The following is a 22,469-nucleotide window of genomic DNA, read 5'->3' as shown; positions in this document are numbered from 1 at the left end:
GAGATCTATGAACAACCAATAATTTAAGTTCAGGAATATTTTTTCATTATCTTGTATACATTTTTTTATACAGCTAATTTTTGAACTGGAACAAAAACCAAGTCCCTGAATATGGTTCAAAATTTCAATTACTACCTACCCTTACGTAGTTCTCCAACAGCTATCTGTAAAATATTTAAAATATATATGTGTATATGTATGTGTGTGTGTAAATATAAATATAAATATAAATGTCTACATGTCTAGCTTGGATCTCCCAAATTAAATGACTCTAATTGACAAATACAATAATTAATAATTCTACAAAACAAATACAAGAAACAGCAGAACATTAATTAGGTTAATGGCAGGTTGTTAGCTTTAGGGCCGGTAATGACAACATGTAGTCAAGAGCAGAGAGAAAATGTGTCCCACAGGTTGGCTCATAGCCTCATCCCCTCTCCCCAAAACTGCAAGATTGCTAGTCCCTTAGCTCCCAGAGGAGCTGATTTGGACAAGAGAGAAAGAATACATGGAGTGTAGATCCCAGTGGAATGATGAGTGTACACTTAACCTGTTAAAGACCGGCAAGGCTGAACCTGGCGTAAATACCAACTATACCAGTTGAACTCAGCAGAGTAGCGCAGGCACTGCGGAAACTTCTTGGTTGCAGGATGAAGGCAAGTTGCAGGAACACAGGAACTCACTGCCACTAGTACTGTGTAACTATTTACAGCTTTATTTACAGGAACAAAACAACAAACAGTACATAGATCAGTACTTCTCTCTATCTCTCTACAACACAATAACCACATCAGAAACACACCACCAACTCTCCACACACAGCACATATTCACCCTCAGTCTTTAAGGGTTTTTTCCACCAATCACTTTGCTGTTGCTTAGGGTCTATCACTAGGCAGATTATCCAGCCCTGGAGATTGCTGAATCACTCTTCTGGGCATGTTGCCAGCTCTTAATTGCTATGTGACCAGATGCACGTACTCACACAGTAAAAAAAAACTCAACACCCCCTCACATCTGATCATCAGAGCAATTAGTTCCTGAGCATATGCAAAGTTTCTTTCAACACACTTTGTTAAACAAACCCAAACTTTTACACATTTGTTCATTCTTGACACTTGTTAGCGGTTTTGTCATCACATCTGCAATGTTCTGATCACTAGGCACATATATACATTCAATTACATTCTTTTGTATATTGCATCTGACATTTTGGTATTTAATTGACACATGTTTCATAGAATCATAGAATCATAGAATCATAGAGTTGGAAGAGACCACAAGGGCCATCCAGTCCAACCCCCTGCCAAGCAGGAAACACCATCAAAGCATCCCTGACAGATGGCTGTCAAGCCTCTGCTTAAAGACCTCCAAAGAAGAAGACTCCACCACACTCCTTGGCAGCAAATTCCACTGCCGAACAGCTCTTACTGTCATGAAGTTCTTCCTAATGTTTAGGTGGAATTTTCTTTCTTGTAGTTTGAATCCGTTGCTCCGTGTCCGCTTCTCTGGAGCAGCAGAAAACAACCTTTCTCCCTCCTCTATATGGCATCCTTTTATATATTTGAACATGGCTTTCATATCACCCCTTAACCTTCTCTTCTCCAGGCTAAACATACCCAGCTCCCTAAGCCGTTCCTCATAAGGCATAGTTTCCAGGCCTTTGACCATTTTGGTTGCCCTCTTCTGGACACGTTCCAGCTTATCAGTATCCTTCTTGAACTGTGGTGCCCAGAACTGGACACAGTACTCCAGGTGAGGTCTGACCAGAGCAGAATACAGTGGTACTTCCCTTGATCTAGATGCTATACTCCTATTGATGCAGCCCAGAATTGCATTGGCTTTTTTAGCTGCTGCATCACACTGCTGACTCATGTCAAGTTTGTGGTCTACCAAGACTCCTAGATCCTTTTCACATGTACTGCTCTCAAGCCAGGTGTCTCCCATCCTGTATTTGTGCCTTTCATTTTTTTTTTTTTTGCCCAAGTGTAGTACTTTACATTTCTCCTTGTTAAAATTCATCTTGTTTGCTTTGGCCCAGTTGTCTAATCTGTTAAGGTCATTCTGAAGTGTGATCCTGTCCTCTGGGGTGTTAGCCACCCCTCCCAATTTGGTGTTGTCACAGTGGCCGGAGTGGACTACTTCAGAGTAACGACGCTACGCAGCTCTGCATTTTATTCTTTTATTGGTGCTGCGTATTTACAGTGCTCAAGTCATTGCTATTTACACGGAGCGATGTTGTCAGTCGGTTTCAGAACCTCCTAATGGCTTTTGGCGCGTCTTTCTCCAACACAAAAGCTTTGGCAGACCCATCCTCTTGCCCCTCCTCTTCCTGCGTAATTCTGGAGTTGGGGGGATGGGTCTTCCCCCCTTACTTGCCCCTTCCTGTCCCACCTGGGACCCTGGCTCCTCTACCTTGCCTGAGCCTCGGACACGACTTCCTGCTTCCCCACTGGAATCGGAACTCTCCCTGCTTTCCCCTTTGCTCGGGGACGGGCTTGAACTCAGGAGGGGAGGGACTTCGCGATATCCCCTGTCCCTCACATCCACCCCCCTCCCAAGCTCTCCTTCACCCCTCCCCAGGCCCCCCCCATGTGTCGGTGACGACTGGAAGCCTAAAAACTCGGTGCTCTCCGAGCCCGTTGGTGTGAACACCTCCCCCCAGTCCTGCGAGCCCCCCCCTTCCGCCTGGGAGGACGGGAATCCCAAAAAGTCCGTGGCGTCAGAGCTGGTGGGGGTAAAAATGTTTTGCCAATCTGCTCCTTCCTCTGACTGGGTGGATCTTGGCGACACCCATACCTCATCCTCTGGTTCCTCAAACTCCGCTTCCCAGCGCCATGGTGAGCTGTTCTCCCGTGCCTCCTCCTCCTCCCCCTCCCTTTCCATGTGCCAGGGCTTGGGTCTGTGGGGAAAGAGGGCGTGAAATTCTTCCACCAAGAATTCCTCCTGTATTTGAGTGGCGGGAACCCATTCATTCTGGGACGGTGGAGCATCCTCCCATGCCATGAGGTACTCCAGGCCCCCCACCCCCCACCTTGAATCCAGGATGGCCGTGGCCTCATTGAGTTGCTCCCTGCTTTCCCTCTCCCCCCCTCCCTCGGGGGTTTGTTCGCTGTCTCGGAGCCTGCTGCTTTCCCTGTACGGCGACAGCAGCGATCTATGAAACACTGGATGCACCCTCATGTCCTCTGGCAGTGCCAGCCTGTATGCCACCGGGTTGACCTGTTGCGTGACCGTGAAGGGGCCCAGCCATTTGGGTGCCAGCTTTTTGCACCTCCCTCTGGTGGGAAGGCCCTCCGAGGACAACCACACCTTGTCCCCCACCCTGATGACCTCCCCTTGTCGCCTGTGGCGATCTGCCCCCTTTTTGTACGCTTCCTTGGCCCTCTCCAAGTGTTCTCTGAGCTGCTGGTGCACCGTCTCCAGTTCCTCTGCCCAATCCTCAGCCTGTGGGCCCTCCTCCTCCTCCTCCCTCTCCCTCTCTGGGAAAGATCTGAGGTCGCGCCCGTAATTGGCCTTAAAGGGCGACACCCCTGTGGAGACGTGCACTGCATTGTTGTAGGCAAATTCTGCTAGTGGCAAGCGATCCACCCAGTCCGTTTGCCGCTGGCTGACGTAGCATCTCAGGTACTGCTGCAGAATGGCGTTGACCCTCTCCGCTTGTCCGTTGGTCTGCGGGTGTCTAGCCGTCGACAAGCTGACCTCCACCTGCAGGAGGTTCATGAGCCGCCGCCAGAACCTGGAAACAAATTGGCGGCCACGATCCGAAATAACCCTTAAAGGTAATCCATGCAGTCTGAAAATGTGATCAACAAACAGTTTGGCTGTCTCTTCTGCCGAGACTGCCCTGGCACACGGTATAAAGTGACACATTTTGGACATGAGGTCCACCACCACCAACACTGCAGTCTTACCCCTGGACGAAGGCAGATCTGTGATGAAGTCCATGGACACCACTTCCCACGGCCTGTGTGGTGTGGCTAAGGGCTCCAGCAACCCTGGTGGCGCTGCTCTGACCACCTTCGCCCGCTGGCAGGTGGTACAGCCCCTTACATAGTCTCGAACATCTTCCCTCACCCCTGGCCACCAGAAGTGTCTCATGACTAGGTGAGTGGTCTTGTCCCTTCCAAAATGCCCCGCTGTAGGGTTGTCGTGCATCTGCTTGAGGACCGTGCGTCGAAGCTGGGTGGTGGGTAGGTACAGCGCACCCTTGTAGAAAAGCAGCCCTCTGCGTTCTGCAAAGTCTTTTGCCTGCTCCCTCCCCCCTCTCAGTTCTCTGAAGATGCGGTTGGCAAATTCATCCGCTGCCGTCAGTGCTGTGAGTTCTGCCTTGCTCACCACTGCTGCTCCGCAGGACCATGCCGACTGGGGGAAAATGTGCCTTGGGGCTGGTGGCGCCTCCTCCTCCATGTACTCTGGCTTGCGGGAGAGGGCATCCGCCCTGACATTCTGCTCTCCTGGGATGTAGTGTATGGAGAAGTTGAAGTTCGAGAAGAACTCCGCCCACCGTATCTGCCGCTGGTTGAGCACCCTGGCAGTTCTCCAGAACTCCAGGTTCTTGTGGTCTGTGCACACCTGGATGGGGTGCTTGGCGCCCACCAGGAAGTGTCTCCAGTGCTGGAACGCCGCGTGGATCGCAAGAAGTTCTCGATCAAAAACTGTGTAGTTTCGCTCGGGCTGGGTCAACTTCCTGGAGAAGAAGGCACAGGGTCTCCACTCTCTGTTGGCGTCCAGTTGCAACAAAATGGCGCCCACAGCCTTATCAGAAGCATCTGTTTCAATGCGTAGGGGCGCGTCCTGAACCACGTGGAACAGGTTCTGGTCTGAGGCGAACACCCTCTTGAGGCTTTCGAACGCTGCTTGCGCCTCTGGTGTCCACCTGAACTTCTGCTTGCCTCTCAGGCAGTCAGTGATGGGAGCCGTAACTCGAGAGAAGTTCTTGATGAACTTCCTGTAGAAGTTGGCAAAGCCTAGTAGGCGTTGGGCATCTTTGCGCGTCCTGGGGCTGTGCCAGTCCAGGATGGTCTGCACCTTGTCCTTGTCCATTGCCAGCCCCTTGTCTGACAGCTTGTAGCCCAGGAAGTCCACCTCCTTGGTGTGAAACTTGCACTTCTCCAGCTTCACATACAGGTGGTTCTCCTTCAGGCGCTGTAACACCTCCCTGACGTCCTTCACGTGCTGCACTGGGTCGTTGGAGTAAATAAGGATGTCATCCAGAAAGACCAAGCATTTCCTGAAGAGTAGGGACCCCAGGACGTGGTGCATGAAGGCCTGGAAGCATGCTGAGCCCCCTTGCAACCCGAAGGGCATCACCAGATATTCAAAAGAGCCCAGAGGCGTGAACATCGTGGTTTTCCACTCATCACCTTCCCGGATCCTGATCAAGTTGTACGCCCCCCTCAGGTCTAGCTTGGTGAAAATCTTGCCCCTGCGTGCCGCTGTCAGGAGATCATCCACTCTGGGCATGGGGAAAGCCACTGGCTCTGTCACCGAATTCAGCCGTCTAAAATCCACCACAAGACGGCGCTGTTGCGTGTCTTTCTTGTCCACCCAGAAGACCGGGCTGCCCCCTGCTGCCTTGCTTTCTCTGATGAACCCCCGCTTGAGGTTCTTGTCGATAAAAGCGCGCAGATCCTCCAGTTCCTGGTCTGACATGGCGTACAGCTTGGCTGGGGGTATAGTTGCCCCCGGCACCAGGTTGATCTGGCAGTCAAAAGGCCTGTGTGGGGGCAGGTGGTCGGACTCCGCTTCACTGAAGACCTCCTGCAGGTCCCAGTATGGTTTGGGTATCGCCTCACCCCCTTTGACGTGCATGGTGGCCACCGTGGCTATTGGAGGCCCCTCCCCTGGTTGGTGCTGCATGCAATGTTCCAGGCAAAAGTCCGATCCAAAAGTGATGCATCTCTGATGCCAACTTATGGAGGGGTCGTGGCGCGCCAGCCAGCTCATGCCCAAAACGATTGGGGGGTCTGAGATGGTGGTGACGTTGAATGCCAGTGTCTCTGAGTGCCTTCCAACCGTCATTCTCATGGGGGGGGTTTGATGAGTGATGGCCCCTCCCAGCAGCTCTCTGCCGTCAATGGTTGCCACGTGCAGAGGAAAATCCAGCTGCAGAAGCTGGATCTGGTGCTCTTCTGCAAAGTTCCTCGAGAAGAAGTTCGCTGACGCCCCACTGTCAATTAAGGCGAGGACTGTCAGGGGATAGCCATTAGGGAGCGTGAGCGTCACTTCTAGAACCACTCCTGCTCTGGGAGGGGTGGGCTGGCTCTGCTCCTCTCTGTGCGGGTGGGTGGGCTGGGGCTGGTGTCTGCTGACTGTGCCTGGCTGCCGCCCCTTGTCTCCTGCAGCCAGGCTTTCCCGTTTCCCTGCTGTGGTGCTGCGTCAGTGGGGGAGGGCACAACCGTTCCCGCCTTTCCTTGCCACTCCCTGCGATGTGGGCAGTCTCTGACGAGATGCTGGGGGGAGTTGCAGAGAAAGCAATTCCCACCCCTTCCCTCCTTGCGTCTTGGCGCCGCTGGGGTTTGAAAAGCCCGCGCGCGCGCGCTATCAATCTGCATGGGTTCCTGGTCCTGACTGGCCCCAGGCGTGGCTTGAAAGGGTTGTTGAGGGAGTGGCTTCTCCTGCGACCGTGGGAACCAAGCCCGCTTTGCGCGCGTTGCTTGCTTGTCGCTCCATCTGGATTCCTGCCTCACCCCCACCGCCAGAGCCGCTTTGCTCAGTTGATCCATATTACTGGGCTTTGGACCTCTCGAGAGCTCATCCTTCACCTCCTCATGCAACCCCAAGTAAAACGCCGCTTGCATTGGGGCAGACTCCAGATCCCACCCCAATCTGTGCACCAGCATGGTGAATTTCGCCCAATACGCGCGAACTGTCATATTTCCTTGGCGTAAATCATGAAGTTCCTCCTTAGTCTGGTCCATATGACTATCGGACGAATACATCGTTTTCAAACCTTCTAGAAATAGTTTGACATTCTTCATGCAAGGATTCCTTGTTGCAATTAACGGTCTTAGCCACTCCCTGGCCGCCCCTGTAAGGTGCTCCACAATAAACGCTACTCTGTGCTCATCATCAGGGAACTCATCGTGGTGCAGCTCAAGAGCATACACAATCTCAGTCTCAAAGCCCTGAAACTCCTTCGGGTCTCCATTGAACTTGCTTACTAGGGTCCCAGCTCTCCTTCCTGGCAGCACTTGGACTTGGGGTGCCCCTCCCGCCTTGTTTTTCTCTGCATCCAGCTTGTTTTGGAGGTCTACCGCCACCGCCCTTAAATGCTGCTCTTTTTCCTGGAGCTCTCTCACCTGTTCCGCAAGTTGTAGCCGGTCGTCCTGGACCTTCTTAGTCTCCTCTTTAGCTGCCTTCAATTCTCCCTGCGCCTGCAGCGACAGCTGTTGCAGTTCTAGCTGGGCTTGCTCAGCGATCTGCCGCCACTTCTCCGCCTCTGACACGCTCATCCCGGCAACTCCAAAGTAGCCCAAAAATGATTAGGAGGTTGCTGTCACAGTGGCCGGAGTGGACTACTTCAGAGTAACGACGCTACGCAGCTCTGCATTTTATTCTTTTATTGGTGCTGCGTATTTACAGTGCTCAAGTCATTGCTATTTACACGGAGCGATGTTGTCAGTCGGTTTCAGAACCTCCTAATGGCTTTTGGCGCGTCTTTCTCCAACACAAAAGCTTTGGCAGACCCATCCTCTTGCCCCTCCTCTTCCTGCGTAATTCTGGAGTTGGGGGGATGGGTCTTCCCCCCTTACTTGCCCCTTCCTGTCCCACCTGGGACCCTGGCTCCTCTACCTTGCCTGAGCCTCGGACACGACTTCCTGCTTCCCCACTGGAATCGGAACTCTCCCTGCTTTCCCCTTTGCTCGGGGACGGGCTTGAACTCAGGAGGGGAGGGACTTCGCGATATCCCCTGTCCCTCACAGGTGTCATCTGCAAACTTGCTCAGGATGCCCTCAAGCCCATCATCCAAGTCATTGATAAAGATGTTGAACAAGACTGGGCCCAAGACAGAACCCTGTGGCACCCCACTAGTCACTACTCTCCAGGATGAGGAGGAGCCATTGATGAGCACCCTTTGGGTTCGGTCAGTAAGCCAGTTGCAAATCCACTGAATGGTAGCATTGTCTAGCCCACATTTTACCAGCTTCTTTACAAGAATATCATGGGGCACCTCGTCAAAGGACTTGCTGAAATCAAGATAGGCTACATCCACAGCGTTCCCTTTATCTACCAGGCTTGTAATTCTGTCAAAAAATGAGATCAGATTAGTCTGACATGACTTATTTTTCAGAAACCCATGCTGACTTTTAGTGATCACAGAGTTTCTTTCTAGGTGCTCACAGACTGTTTGCTTAATGATCTGCTCTAGAATCTTTCCTGGTATTGATGTCAGGCTGACTGGGTGGTAATTGTTTGGGTCCTCTCTTTTCCCCTTTTTGAAAATAGGGACAACATTTGCCCTCCTCCAGTCTGCTGGAACTTCGCCTGTTATCCAGGAATTTTCAAAGATTATTGCTAGTGGTTCTGAAATCACCTCTGCCAGTTCTTTTAATACTCTTGGATGTAGTTCATCTGGCCCTGGAGACTTGAATACATCTAAACTAGCCAAGTATTCTTTGGATTTTTATTTGAACTGGTCAGTATAACTCAGTGTAATACAAGCTTGATTGTCAACAAACACTTTCACTGGTGCATCACATTTTATACCCAGGTCTATCAGTAGCTGTCTGAAAAACACCAACTCATTGCAGAGTTCACTTATCGCAGAATATTCAGCTTCTGTCGAAGAAAACTGATAATATTCTGACGTCGAGATTTCCAACTGATTAATGACCCACCAAACATAAATATCAAACCAGTAACTGATTTTCGCTCTGGCAAATTAGCCCAGTCACTGTCTGAATAACATTGCAGAGTCTCATCTTCAACTGAATTCAGCTGCAAAACATGGTCAACAGTATGCTTTAAATACCGTAACACACGCTTAACAGCCTTCCAGGCTTAGCTACCTGTCTGCTTAATATGCCCACTGCATAACTGATATCCAGCCTACTCCACAGAGCTAAATAAAGTAAGCTTCCTATGGCGGATTGATACACCTCTTGGTGTTCGAACTCCGGACAATCATCATTGTGCAGAGACTTAATGAACCCTGGCTCCATGGGAGATTTTGCTCCCTTGCAGTCCTGCATATTGTAAGCAGTTAGAAGTTGTTTGATTTCCCCTTTTTGACTCAGCAAACAGCTTCCATCTGGTGCCCAGCACACTTCCAAAGCAAGATAAGATTTGGCCTCTCCAAGGTCTTTTACCTTGAACCTTTTGCTTAACTGTGTAGCAAGCGTTTTGATTTGTTTGTCGGTCTTGGCTAGAAATAACAAGTCATCAACGAAGATTACACAAAATTCTTGTTTCTCATTAGACCCACGCATATAGACACAGTTATCAGCCACACTACGCTGGAACACTATAGAAATTAATCCTTCATCAAGGCACTTGTTCCAGTTGTGTGCTGATTGTTTTAAGCCATACAGAGCTTTGTGTAGCTTAAGCACTCTGTTTGTCCCTGACTCAAAACCTGGTGGTTCAGCTAGGTAAATATCTTCTTCTAGCTTTGCGTGTAAATAAGCGGTCTGTATATCAAAATGACGGGTTTTCAGCTTGCGTTTTGCTGCTAGCGAAAACATCAAGCGTATAGAATCGCTCCTGGCCGTGGGTGCAAACACATCTTCGAAATCCAATCCTGGCCTCTGTGAAAAACCTTGCGCTACCAACCATGCTTTGTACTTGTAATCACCAGTTGGTAATGGCTTTAGTTTAAATACCCATCTGCACCCCACAATTTTGGCACCCTGTGGAGGTGGCATGGATGTGAAAACCTCATGTTCCCTCAAAGAATCCATTTCCTCACTCATGGCGTGTTTCCAGAGACAAGCCTGTTCTTCTGGCAATGCCAATACCTCTTGGAAATTTTTAGGTTCACATACAACATGATAAGCATTTGACGTACCAGGTGAAAAACGATCAGGTGGCACTCCCTTGTTCTCCTTTTGAGAACGCCTTGGAGTAAAACTTTTCTCCATTTGGCTTTCATCCCCCTCAGAACTTCGCCCCCTTGCTGTTGCTTAGCAACAGGCGAAGACTGACTATCTTCCTGCTTTGGAGATAATATTCCTGGGCTTTTACACTCCCCCTCAGAGTCTGCACTTTGTCCTTGCTTTTTACTGCCAGCAAACTTCTGAGAAGATTGCAGCCAGACTTCTGAGTTAGCATGCAGTTTCTCACAGCCTTTCTGTTCACAAAACGTAGCATTCGTGGAAACTACAAGCCCACTTTGCCCTTCAGCAAATCTGTACCCTTTGCCAAGGTCTTGGTAGCCAACAAACACAAGCAACTTGGATTTTGGATCCCCTTTGCGTCTACTCTGTTTAGGAATATGAACCCACTCTTGCACGCCAAAAGTATGCAAATGATCCACCTTTGGTCGTTTGTTGTACAACTTAAAATATGGGGTTGTATTAATGGTACTATGGAACAGCCTGTTCTGTAGATAACATGCGGTCATCAGAGATTCCGCCCAATAAGCCATTGAAAGACCTGCATCTTCCAGCATGGAGGACATCATATCTTGCAAAAACCTCTGCTTTCCAGCTCTTAATTGCTTTGTGACCAGATGCACATACTCACACAGTAAAAAAAAACAAAAAAACTCAACATAACCCTCCATTTGGAGCCCCCTGGAGCGAAGAGGATGTTTTATGAGATCCCAGCCTTAAAAGAAGGCTTTTCTTTCCAAGGCTTGTGAACATTAAGCATTCCTTCTCCCACTATTTATACAACTGTGTGATATCTGCTCATCCTTCCATTCTCAACTTCTTCTGATCATCTGTACCTATGAACTTACACATATGAAGATATACTCTCATTTCCCAATTTCCCAATCAGGAAACAGCTGTTGGCAAGTCAAGAGTTTATTACTACAATATCAGATTGTGACTGCTAAAATGCAGAAATATTTCTGAATTAATAATTCTTCTGAGACTACTATAGTCACTGGTTGGAAGGCCTCAAAATCAGTGATGAGGGTCTTGATAAGACAGTGTGGCCTATTTAATAACAAAAGGGGAAGGGATTTTGTTAAGTTGTGGGTAGACATCGCAGACATTGCAGCGGTTGGAAGCTGGGTGCTGTGGATCTGTCCTCTCTCTATCAGAAGCTGTGAGTAGCTGGTTCCTGTGCTTGCTGTGGGGAACATCGCTCTCAGATGGCTTCACAACCTTATCCGATGGCTTTTGAGCGCCTGAACAACCACAACTACTTGCTTTGGTCAGAGTGGATGCAGGCTGTGCTCCAGAGGGACCATCTCTGGGAAGCAGTGCACAGACCGCCCACTAAGCCTGATGCTGAAGAACAGGACAAAGACCAAAGAGCAAGGGCCACCATCGTGCTTGGTTTAGACAACTCACAGATGCTGTATGTGCGAGTGCATAAAACTGCAAGAGCCGTGTGGTTGGCGTTGAAGCATCTTCACATCTGTGAAACTGCTAATTCCAGACTCTCCATCCGAAAGTCGCTGTACAGAGCGAGATTGCAGCCTGGTGTTTCCATGCAGGATCATTTGCACAGTTTGCTGCTGAAGTTTGTGGCGCTGCAGGAAATAGATTGTGTGCTGAATCAGGAGGAACAGGTCTGCATTACTTTAAACTCTCTTCCTGAAAGCTGGGACATGTTAGTGTTAATGCTGGAGGCTATGCGTGAGCAGGATTTGACTCTTGACTTTGTGACCGAGCGTTTGCTTGAGGAAGCGGAGAAGCTCAAGGAAAAGGTGTCGGCTTTGGAAGCTTCGGCAAGCGGTCGGCTTGCAAAGAATGCAGATAACAGTCCGGGGGAGAAGCAAGAGAAGCAGCCACAACAGCGTCAGCATCCAGTGTCTGGTGAGGAATCTGCGTATGCTGTTCGTCGGTGCTACACCTGTGGGTCCAGACAGCATCTAAAGGCGCAGTGTCCAGAGGTGACAAGATTCCAGGGCCAGCAATGGCAGCAGCAGAAGAAGAAGAGGAAAAAATTCGGCAAGAGCAAGCAGTCGACTCAACTTGTGACAGCTGTGGTGCAGTGTGCTGACGAGAGGCAGAACATCTGGGTGGCCGACTCAGGGAGCTCTTGGCACATTGTAACCTCAGAAGAGTTGTTTGTTGCTAAAAGTTCAACAAAGCGCAGTCAGGTGGCGTTGGCTGATGGCAGAAAGTCTGAGGTACAGTCAGGCGGTTCTGCCCATGTTGCCTGTTTATGCTCCAACCTGGACAATGTATTGTGTGTGCCGTCACTGTGAAGTAATTTGATGTCAGTGTCGTGTTTGATGAAAGCTGGGTTTGGTGTTCATTTTGAGGGCAACTGCTGTGTTATCTCAAGAAACGGCGAGACTCTGGGAACATCCGTTCCAGAGAATGGTTTGTTTGTGCTTCGAGACTGTTCTCAACATTCTGAAGTGGTTGGCAATGTGTTTAAGAATGAACCTATGCATAAAAACTGTATCCATTTGTAACATCGCAGATTGGGACATGCTAATTGGAAAAAATGTGTTGAAAATGTCTGATTTAACTGAGGGATGCAAGTTGCAGAATTGTGAAAAGTATCTTGAGTGCAATGTGTGCAAGAAAGTTAAAAGCCATAGAGGTTCTTATCCAAGAAGCGACAGGGTATCTGATGAACCGTTTAAACTTGTTCATGCAGATGTGTCAGGACCTTTCCCTGAAAGCAGAGGTCAGTCACGTTTTGCGCTCATGATTGTTGACGACGCAACTCATTTTGGTCGGCTTTACCCCATGAAACACAAAGGTGAAGTTTTCACAAAGTTTAAAGGTTGGGTTGCCATGGTAGAAAGGCAATTTAATCTTAAAGTCAGGAAACTTTAGTCTGACAAGGGAGGAGAATTTATGGCTGGTGCATTCCAGAATTGGCTTCAGAAGAAGGGCATAGGGCATAGAAAAACAAATCCTTTTAGTCCTGAAGAGAACAGATTTGCCGAAAGAAAAGGGAAATTTTAACAAGACATGATGTATTCCATGCTTGAAGATGCAGGGCTTCCAATGTCTTACTGGGCGGAGTCTATGTTAATGGCAGCTTACGTGCAAAATCGCTTGTTTCATAGTGCTATTGGTACCACTCCGTACTTTAAATTGTTCAACAAGAAGCCTAAGATAGATAATTTGCATACTTTTGGTTCCCAGGCTTGGGTGCATATTCCAAAAGCTCAGAGACACAAGGGTGATGCTAAATCAAAACTGCTTGTGTTCATTGGTTACCAAGACCTTGGAAAAGGTACCCTTTGAGGAAGGAAAGAGTGGGCTTGTGGTTTCCCAAAATGCTGCATTTTGTGAGCAGAAAGGCTGGGAAAAGCTCCATGCAAATACAGAGATCTGGTTACAACCCTCACAGGAGTTTGCTGGTTCAAAGCAAGGAGTTAGTTCAACTTCTGAGGGGGAGGAAAAGAGCCCAAGAATGTTATCTCCAGAGCAGGAAGATGGTCAGACTACTCCTGTTGCCAGGCAACGGCATGGGGGGCTGAAGTCTGAGGGGGATGAGAGTGAGTCGGAGGAAAGTTTTACTCTCAGGCACTCTCAGAGAGAAAACAAAGGGATACCTCCAGACAAATTTTTCCCAGACACGGCAAATATTTATCATGTTGCCTGTGAACCTCATAGTTTTCAGGAGGTTTTGGCACTTCCAGAGAAAGAGGCAAATTTCTGGAAGCAGGCCATGAAAGAGGAGATGGATTCTCTTAAAGAACATGAGATTTTTACATCAGTATCTACACCCAAATGAGTGAAAGTTGTAGGGTGCAGATGGGTGTACAAACTAAAGCCTCTCTCACCCGGTGGTTACAAGTATAAGGCAAGACTTGTGGCAGAAGGGTTCTCACAACGGCCGGGGCTTGATTTTGATGAAGTTTTTGCTCCCACTGCCCAAAGTGAGAGTGTACATTTTCTGTTTGCCTTAGCAGCAAAAAGGCAACTCAGGGTCAATCATTTTGACATACAAACAGCCTAATTGCATGCTTCTTTAGAAGAGGACGTTTATTTGGCAGAACCACCTGGTTTTGAAACTGGAACAAATAAAGTGTTGAAATTGAACAAAGCATTTTATGGGCTGAGGCAGTCAGCAAGAAACTGGAACAAGTGCTTAGGTGATGTTTTAATTTCACTTGGTTTCCAGCGCAGTATTGCTGATAACTGTTTACGTTAAAGGGTCAGGAGCTTCAAAGGAATTCTGTGTAATTTCTGTAGACAACCTTTTACACGTGTGTGACAAACACAGACACGAATGTCTGCCAAACAACCAGCCAAACATTTCAAAGTCAAAGACCTTGGTCCGGTAAAAATCTATTTAGGGTTAGAAATGTGCTGGGCAGATGACGGAAGCTGTTTGCTAAGTCAGAAAATCAAAATAAAACAATTTTAAACACCTATGGCATGCAGGACTGCAAAGGGGTAAACACACGCATGGAGCCAGGTTTCATTAAGTCACTGCACACTGAGGAAAGTGAAGAATTTGATCAGCCAGAGCTGTATCAATCTGCAATTGGAAGTTTGTTATATCTAGCTCAGTGGAGTCGCCCAGACATTAGCTACGCAGTTGGCATTCTATCCAGACAGGTAGCTAAACCAACTGTTATTGCCTGGAAAGCAGTAAAACTTTTTTCGTTACCTCAAACAGACAATTGACTGTGTGCTAAGATTCAGTTCAGCAGGTGATGAGGTGTTACAATGTTATTCCGACAGTGACTGGGCAAATTTACCTAGTTGTAAATCAGTTACTGGTATGGTGATCATGTTTGGTGGGGCACTCATTGGATGGAAGTCAAGGCATTAATCTATTGTTAGTGTGTCATCCACTGAGGCTGAATATGGTGCCCTGAGTGAGCTTTGTAATAAGCTTTGCTTTTTTAAACAATTGTTAATTGATCTGGGAATAAATTGCAATGAGCCTGTAAAAGTTTGTCTTGATAATCAAGTTTGTATCACCTTGAGCAACACACAAAGTTTCAAGTCAAAGTCAAAACATGTGTCTGTAAATTATCAAAATGTGAGATGCAATGTTGAAAACAAGTAATTGATTGTGTGTATGTATCCAGTGATCAGAACATTGCAGATGTAATGACCAAACCGTTAGCTGGTGTTAAAAACAAACTGATGTGTGAAAGTTTGAGTTTGTTTGAAAAAATGAGTTTAAAGCACTTTGCTTATGCTCAGGAGAGCTAATAGCTTAAGTGTATTCGCTGTGAGGGGTTTTGGGAGATTTCACCTTGGTGCGAAAGTGCAGCTCAACACACAAATGCTATTAGGAGCTGGCCAGGTGCCAGCAGCAATGAATCAGCACTCTGAACTCTGCCTAGTGATTAGAAGCCTAGCAACAGCTACCGTGTTTCCCCTATTTTAAGACGTAGCCATAATATAAGCCAGGGGTTCCCAACAAAATTTTCTCGAGGACCCCTCATCGAGCCGCTATTGTGACAAGGACCCCCATTAATTCCCAATCCTAAAATTAAAAAGTGAGAGCCAAATTAAGAGTCTTTTTATATTTTATATTTATACATTTTTTACAGTTGCTTGAACATCAAATGCATTATCTTCCTCTTCATCTGTAGGCCTTTGTTGTTTTAACGAACCACTTTTTAACCAACGGTCCATTTTTAACTACGCGAACTGTAGCTTCCGCAAAAAACAACGCTTTGTTTACAAACACTACTGTTTTGCAAAGAGGCAGCGCGCGCCAGGGAGGAGGGAGGGGAATGGAGAAGACAGGGTACCTGCGCAGTAGCGCACAAATGAAGCCGACATGCGCAAAGCAACTTGGGGAGGTGAGCGTTAGTAGAATGCGCGCGCTGCCTCTTTGCAAAACAGTAGTGTTTGTAAACGGCATACAGCAGAACTACTGCCTCTATCTAATTCTAGTTTTGCGCTAGACTCTGCTCATGCAGGAAGCGGCCAAAACAAAAAATCTGTTATCATACGAAATATATTTAATATATTTTTTATTCTAATTGCATCTTGCGGACCCCTCTGGCATAGCTCGCGGACCCCTGGGGGTCCCCGGACCACCTGTTGGGAACCACTGATATAAGCCATAGCAGGATTTCTAATCTAAGCAATTGCGCGATACAAGCCATACCCCGAAAATAAGACATACTGATAGACCCTTCACCCACTAGCAATAACCCCCCTCCCGCCAGCCAACTCCCCCACCCTTAAAAATCTCTCCCCATTTTACTGTCGCTCCACAGACACGTATTTCCTTTAAAAGCTTGTAAAAATGCACCGAAGAGCCATAGCTGCAGGCTGCCGAAGCCTCCTGATTTTCGCTCCCCGTTTCTGAGAGCATTTTTTAAAATAAAAGGATTTGAAAATATTTTTTTAGCCAAGCTGTGTAAGCTCTACTTGGTGAAGAGGAGGAAAGTGGGGTGGGGAGGAGATGAAGGCACGAGGAAGAAGACGCCGCCTCATGAATGTAAAGGCTGTTTTCCCTTTTAGGGAGAGACCTCCGTGAGCGCATCTGTCTCTCTCTCTCTCCCCCCCCCGTGCGTGTCTCTCTCTCTCTCTCTCTCTCTCTCTCTCTCTCTCTCTCTCTCTCTCACACACACACACACACACACACACACAGCCCACCTCTTGCTTCCCCCCACCTTTCCCTTCCATTCAATGCGCCCACCCATGAGTTGCCTGTTGATTTCCTCTTGACAGGAATCTCCCGTGTCTGATTGTTGTCTCCTTGTTTTTACCGAAGACATAAAGCAGGCTTTTTAAAAAAGCGAGGATTCTTTTTCTTTCTACCTTATGCCGCTTGGTTGTCTGTGGAGCTGCCCCTTTAAGGATTTGTAAGTAGTCTGGATCGCAGTCCTTGCCTTAGGGGGATTAAGGACTTTAAGCTGCTACCGGTAAACGCTGCCCTACACAAAAGTTAAACTGCCGGTCCTAACAACACGTGCTTCCTTTACCCACAAAAATTTAACTCACCTCGCTGGCTCAATTGCTTCTTAATTGCTACCATTTACCAAGTCAGCAATCTTAATTGCTGCTTAGCTGGCTTCTTTGTTCTCAGCAGGTAACGTAGCTTCTTTGCTATAAGTGATACAAAGTGCTACATTGTTGGAACTTCAGACTGTTGGAACTTAAGTCTTGGGCAGCTGGCTGGTAGAGATCCTTATTTGCTTTACGTATAGGCTACTGCTAGGACTGTATCACACAGATAGATTCCATTATACTGGTTTATATTTAAAAAGCTCCAGTGTAGCAGATTGCTATTAAGTGAGTCCCCACCTCAGAGGAGAGAGAGAGCAGCCCTTCGCGAACATCCCAGGGCCGGGGAGAGAGGGCTGGGCCACACACCTCCCTTCCCTCAGACTCGTAATAAAAATACCAGTAAGACACCCCACCAAAAATAAGCCACCCTGTGGTTTTTTGAGGAAAAAAGTAATAAGACGGTGTCTTAAAAAAGGGGAAACACGGTAGATGATTGGTGTGAAGACACATAAAAACTGAGGCTAACGTGCTCAGTGTTGGGAGTGTTTGGAGAGTTCGGATGGTGCTGGTGGAGTTTAGAAAGATAGAGAGAAGTATTGATTTATGTACTGTTTGTTGTTTTGTTGTAAATAAAGCTGTATATAGTTACTCAGTACTAGTGGCAGTGAGTTCCTGTGTCAAGTTACTTGCCTTCAACTGCGACCAATAAGTTGCTGCTGTGCCAGGGCTTACTCTGCTGAAGTTCAACTGGTATAGTTTGCATTTACACCAGGCTTGGCCTTGCTGGTCTTTAAAATCTTTAACAGTTCCTCCACTGTATTTATCTTTCATTTCTGTTATTTGGGCTGTTAATTCTGTCACTGCCTCCTGTAGTTTATTCCCAATAGCCTTTTCGCTCTCCTTTACGTTTTTCCTAATCTCTTTTAATTCTGCTAATATTTTTGCCATATCTCCTTCACTTTCATTTTCCTGTCCTGATGGTCATCTTTCCCCTGGGGTAGTTGTTTTCTGTTTGTATGACATATTGTTTGGGTATAGATTATATGTCTCACATTGGGGGGGGGGCTTCCTTCCTCCTATTTCACCTGTCAGTAGCCTGTTAGAGCACTTTACTGTAGCCAATATTCTCCTTTAATCTTATTCAAACTATAATTTTGAATGTTTGTCTTTGTTCTGTCACCACCCCTCCAGACAGTCCCCCGGTCCTCCCTTTGATCCCATCTCCAATCCCCCTTTAATCCCACCCATTAGAGCCACAGGAGGTTTTGTCAATCCTTAACTTGAATTCCATTGGTATACACCAGAGTCAGGAAAAATGCAGGCCTAGATGTCAAACATAGCAAAAGTGGAGATATATCCATTTATATATTGTACCACTTCAAGCAGCTAACAAAACAGAATGCTTTTCCATGTTCCTCCCCCCAACCTGCTACCCCCAACCATCAGCCAAAAGAACTCACATGTCAGGGAGGAGGTTAGTTTAGAATGATTCTCATTAATTTTTATTTGTGCAGGGCTCTTTTTGTTGTTGTTGACAGAAGAGCATTCAATCATATTAGCCTTGCCTGCAGTCTAAAGTGGCACAGTGAATAAACAGCTTTACCAACCTATCTGCTGCTCATGAGAAATAGTCTAACAACAAACTTCAAGCACAGCATCTTTTTGCCTTCCAGTCATATTTGAGTGACAGTGCATCTATATAAGGAAGCAGGAGTGAAGGGTAAGAGAGCCACACTGCCTCCTGCCTATCCCTCTCTGGGCTGAACTTTCCACATTAGAAAGTAGCCAACACTAGTGTCACAGTTGAAAAGGAGCTTGCAGGAATGATGATGCACCTCCCCCCCCCCAAAAAAAAGAATAGGGAGGAGGGCTTATTCACATTCTGCATATGGACAAATCCTGAGCCAAATCAGAACAATTTGGAAAGATCAGAAACTTAGCAGAGCTCAAGTGAGCCTCTCCAAATCACCTGGAGCAGTATTCAGGGGCCTCCTGCACATTTTTCCACCCAAGCTGATAAGAAAAAAAAAATCAGAGTAGGGAAGGGGGGAGCTGGCAAGAATATCTTTATGAGTGACAAGGTTGGGTTTTAATTGGAGGGAATGATCCTTTCCTAGTGGACTCTAATTGCAGTGTTTGGGGGGAAGAATGCTGAAGAAATAAATATCCTTTTTCTTGTTATTTCTTCTAGTGCTGCTGGTCTCTGGCATGTGCACACACAGCTTAGCACTTCATTTCTGAGACTTTCTGGGGCCAACTGAGCAGAGCATAAGCCTGAAGCAGCCCCCCCCCCCAATTCCTCTTATCCCCCTAGCCCAAGCACCCATCCTTCTGTAAGTCTGCATGTTACACTGTAGAGGTGGTGTTCCTAGGAAAGTATGCCATTTTCATACAAAAATAACTTTCCCCAAAACCACATGGAGGAAAGCAAATCCCTTTAAAAGGCACCTAGCACAAAAAAGTAAGGGACCCAGGTGGTGCTGTGGGTTAAACCACAGAGTCTAGGGCTTGCTGATCAGAAGGTCGGCAGTTTGAATCCCTGCAACGGAGTGAGTTTCCGTTGCTCGGTCCCAGCTCCTGCCCACCTAGCAGTTCGAAAGCACATAAAAGTGCAAGTAGATAAATAGGGACCGCTCCGGCGGGAAAGTAAACGGTGTTTCCGTGTGCTGCTCTGGTTTGCCAGAAGCAGCTTTGTCATGCTGGCCACATGACCCGGAAGCTGTCTGCGGACAAACACCGGCTCCCTCGGCCTATAGAGCGAGATGAGCGCCGCAACCCCAGAGTTGGACACGACTGGACCTGATGGTCAGGGGCCCCTTTACCTTTACCTTTAGAGGTGGACATAGGCTGGAGTTCCAATACAAAACACAAAGTGGTTACAAAGGGCAGAAGTCTGCTCAGCTCTTATATCTATCAGCAGATAATTGCTTTTTTAAAATTTTATGTTGTTAGCCACCTTTGGAAGTCTTCAGGTGGAAAGGCAGGACATAGGTTTACTAAAAATAAAAAAGATGCACTCTCACACCCAAACACACCTGTATCAGAAGCAACTGTGGGACATGGATACATAGAACGAAATGCTACATACACAAAACACTTTTGGAATAGATTGTGTGAATGCAGTTCCAATCTCTTCATGTTTGCCTCCTCAATAAGTTTGTGAAAGAACTGCAGAAGCACCAGAAAGCTTAGAAAAAATTTTAAGGGCTTAACCTTTTTATCTGAACAGCAGCCTCCAAGGCATAGTTTCAAAGAGAGATGCTGCTGTGCATGAAGGGGGGGGGCGACGGCTAAGAATAAGAAATGCCTGTTATATCCATGGGCCAAGTTACATGCTTCTCTGGATAGTTTTAACCCTGTGATAACTATTATTTCAGATCAAAAGACTTCAAGGCCTATGTGCAAAATACACACAGCTGTATTATTACTGTCTAGCTTGCAAACTTTCCTTTCAGCAAGACTGTGTTTATTTTTCGAATACCTATTAAGCAGCATTTGTGCCAGAGCAACCCACACATTCTTCATCCACATAACTTGCATGTAGAAAATCCAAACCAAATATATTCAGGTTACATAGACAACAACTGCCTACCCAACACCACCCCATTTTCTCTCCAATCAGCAAACTCACCTTCCCTTCATTTACAATGCAGGCATACTGCTTCTTCAGTCTTGAGTCTCCAAAATGATATTGGAGTACAGCTGCCATCATCCCCAGCTGAATGAATGGTCAAGTATGAAGGGGGTTGTAGGCTAACAACATCTGGGGCCCAATGTTGAAATAAAGTTCTACTTCAAGTAAGCCTGGGACCTGATTATGTGCCCCCAAGTTTGATTGCTGATTGTTTCCATTTTATCAATAGATCCCCAAGACCAAAAATATTGATCTGTGTTAGAACGCATCACAAGATGCCTTATAGAACTCAGTTGCTGGATATGTGCCCCTACTGATCAACATCAGCACCTTCTATTTCCCATAAAAAGCTTTTCTGGAAGAAAGGAGAATTATAGGCTCCACACCACTCAGTGGAAGGCAGCTCACTGTACTCATGGCATAGGACTTAAAAACAGCCCAACATAACCCTTGAAAACAGAGACAAATCAGTGAGATCCACTCTCAACTTCCATCCCTCCTTCAAAACAATGCTACACAGTGCCCCAATTTTTTTTCTGATAGACTAGGTGCAATATCCAGCAAAGTAGTTCCATTAGTCCAAGGATTTCTGTTTTCACAATGGCACTTCACCTCCCTCTCCCCTCCCCAGGTGCCATCCCCAAATCTACTCGCGTGAGTTAGTTGCAGTAAAGGAACTTTTTTGCATGATATCACCCCATGTATGGAGAACATTTCTCAGTCTGAGGGCCACTTTCCCTTCTGAGGGCCGTATGGCAGTGGTGTGCAAGACCCAAGGCAAAAAGTAGGTGGAGCCAGAGGTGGAACAAAGAAAGCAGCTCTTCCCTTTGAATGTAGATTCAAGCTACGTGGAAGTCACTGGTTTCTATCTACACGCCCCCACATAGACATTCTCCATCCAGGCAAGCAAGGGGCATTATCCTAGCTCAAGGACACATCTCAGCCAGTCAAGAGCCCTCAATGAGGGTACAGAACAGGATCTGTGAGCAGTGTGACCTGGGGAGAGTCCTGAGGGCTGCAAAGAAGCACTAGCAAGGCTGCATTTGGCCCCTGCATTTGTGATCTTCTGGTCAATCCTCTCCAAAAAGGCACTAAACAAAAACTTTGTTTGAATATTCATTTGAATTTAAGATGAAGCATTTCACGTATATTCTAAATAAATAGTACTTACCAATAGCAGTCAGATAAATTAAAGCAAGTACTGCACTGCTACAAGAGCCATAATTCCTAAGCCTGCAATCACAACAGAAGCTTGTTTTGGTGGGCATTCTGTTGAGAGAGAGAAAATGGAGTATTTAGGTTAGCATTTGTGTTTCTATTTTCTGAGTTGGTCTGGCAGTGTAACTACAACATGTAGGAAAAGATATATAGCCATAACATCTTGCACCAATGTGCACATTAATTGCTACAGGAAGTGTCAGGTCTTGCTGTATCTTTTACATGCATCAACCACCAGTATTCTGGACAAGGGAGTAAAGCACAACCTCTTAATGACCGCATAAGGAATATGCAGAAAAATATTAAGGAACTGTAGGTCAAAAACCGACAGCAAACAAATACACTTGGCTATATTTTCATTTTCTGCAAGCATTGGTCTCTATGACTCTTTCAGAATTTCAATGGTTTTATGCTAAAACCTGGATCACAAACATCTTTGATAATATGCATTTAGTGAAATTAAATTATTATTCACTAACAATGAAGTTATTGACAGGAGACTGAAGAACAGATATTACTTCCATCTAGGACAGGGGGGGGGGAACCCAATACAAACACAATTATTTTAAAATTCCAATTCCAATCTGTTACCTCCGA

At 46.7% G+C, this 22,469-nt stretch overlaps 1 protein-coding gene across 1 annotated transcript in view; it reads right to left on the bottom strand.

The window, feature by feature from the left end:
- Window positions 1-22,469, bottom strand: part of CD47 (CD47 molecule) — a 636,578-nt gene that overhangs the window by 8,570 nt on the left and 605,539 nt on the right. The window contains exon 9 of the mRNA XM_088668118.1: window positions 140-164. Coding sequence (XP_088524244.1) covers window positions 140-164 — 25 coding nt within the window. The remainder of the gene's footprint in view (window positions 1-139; window positions 165-22,469) is intronic.

This window comes from Zootoca vivipara, chromosome 4 (genome assembly GCF_965207765.1).
Source record: "Zootoca vivipara chromosome 4, rZooViv2.hap1.1, whole genome shotgun sequence".
Taxonomy (NCBI): domain Eukaryota; kingdom Metazoa; phylum Chordata; class Lepidosauria; order Squamata; family Lacertidae; genus Zootoca; species Zootoca vivipara.
Note: the sequence above shows the minus strand (reverse complement) of the source record. Positions and strands in the feature narration are given on the sequence as shown.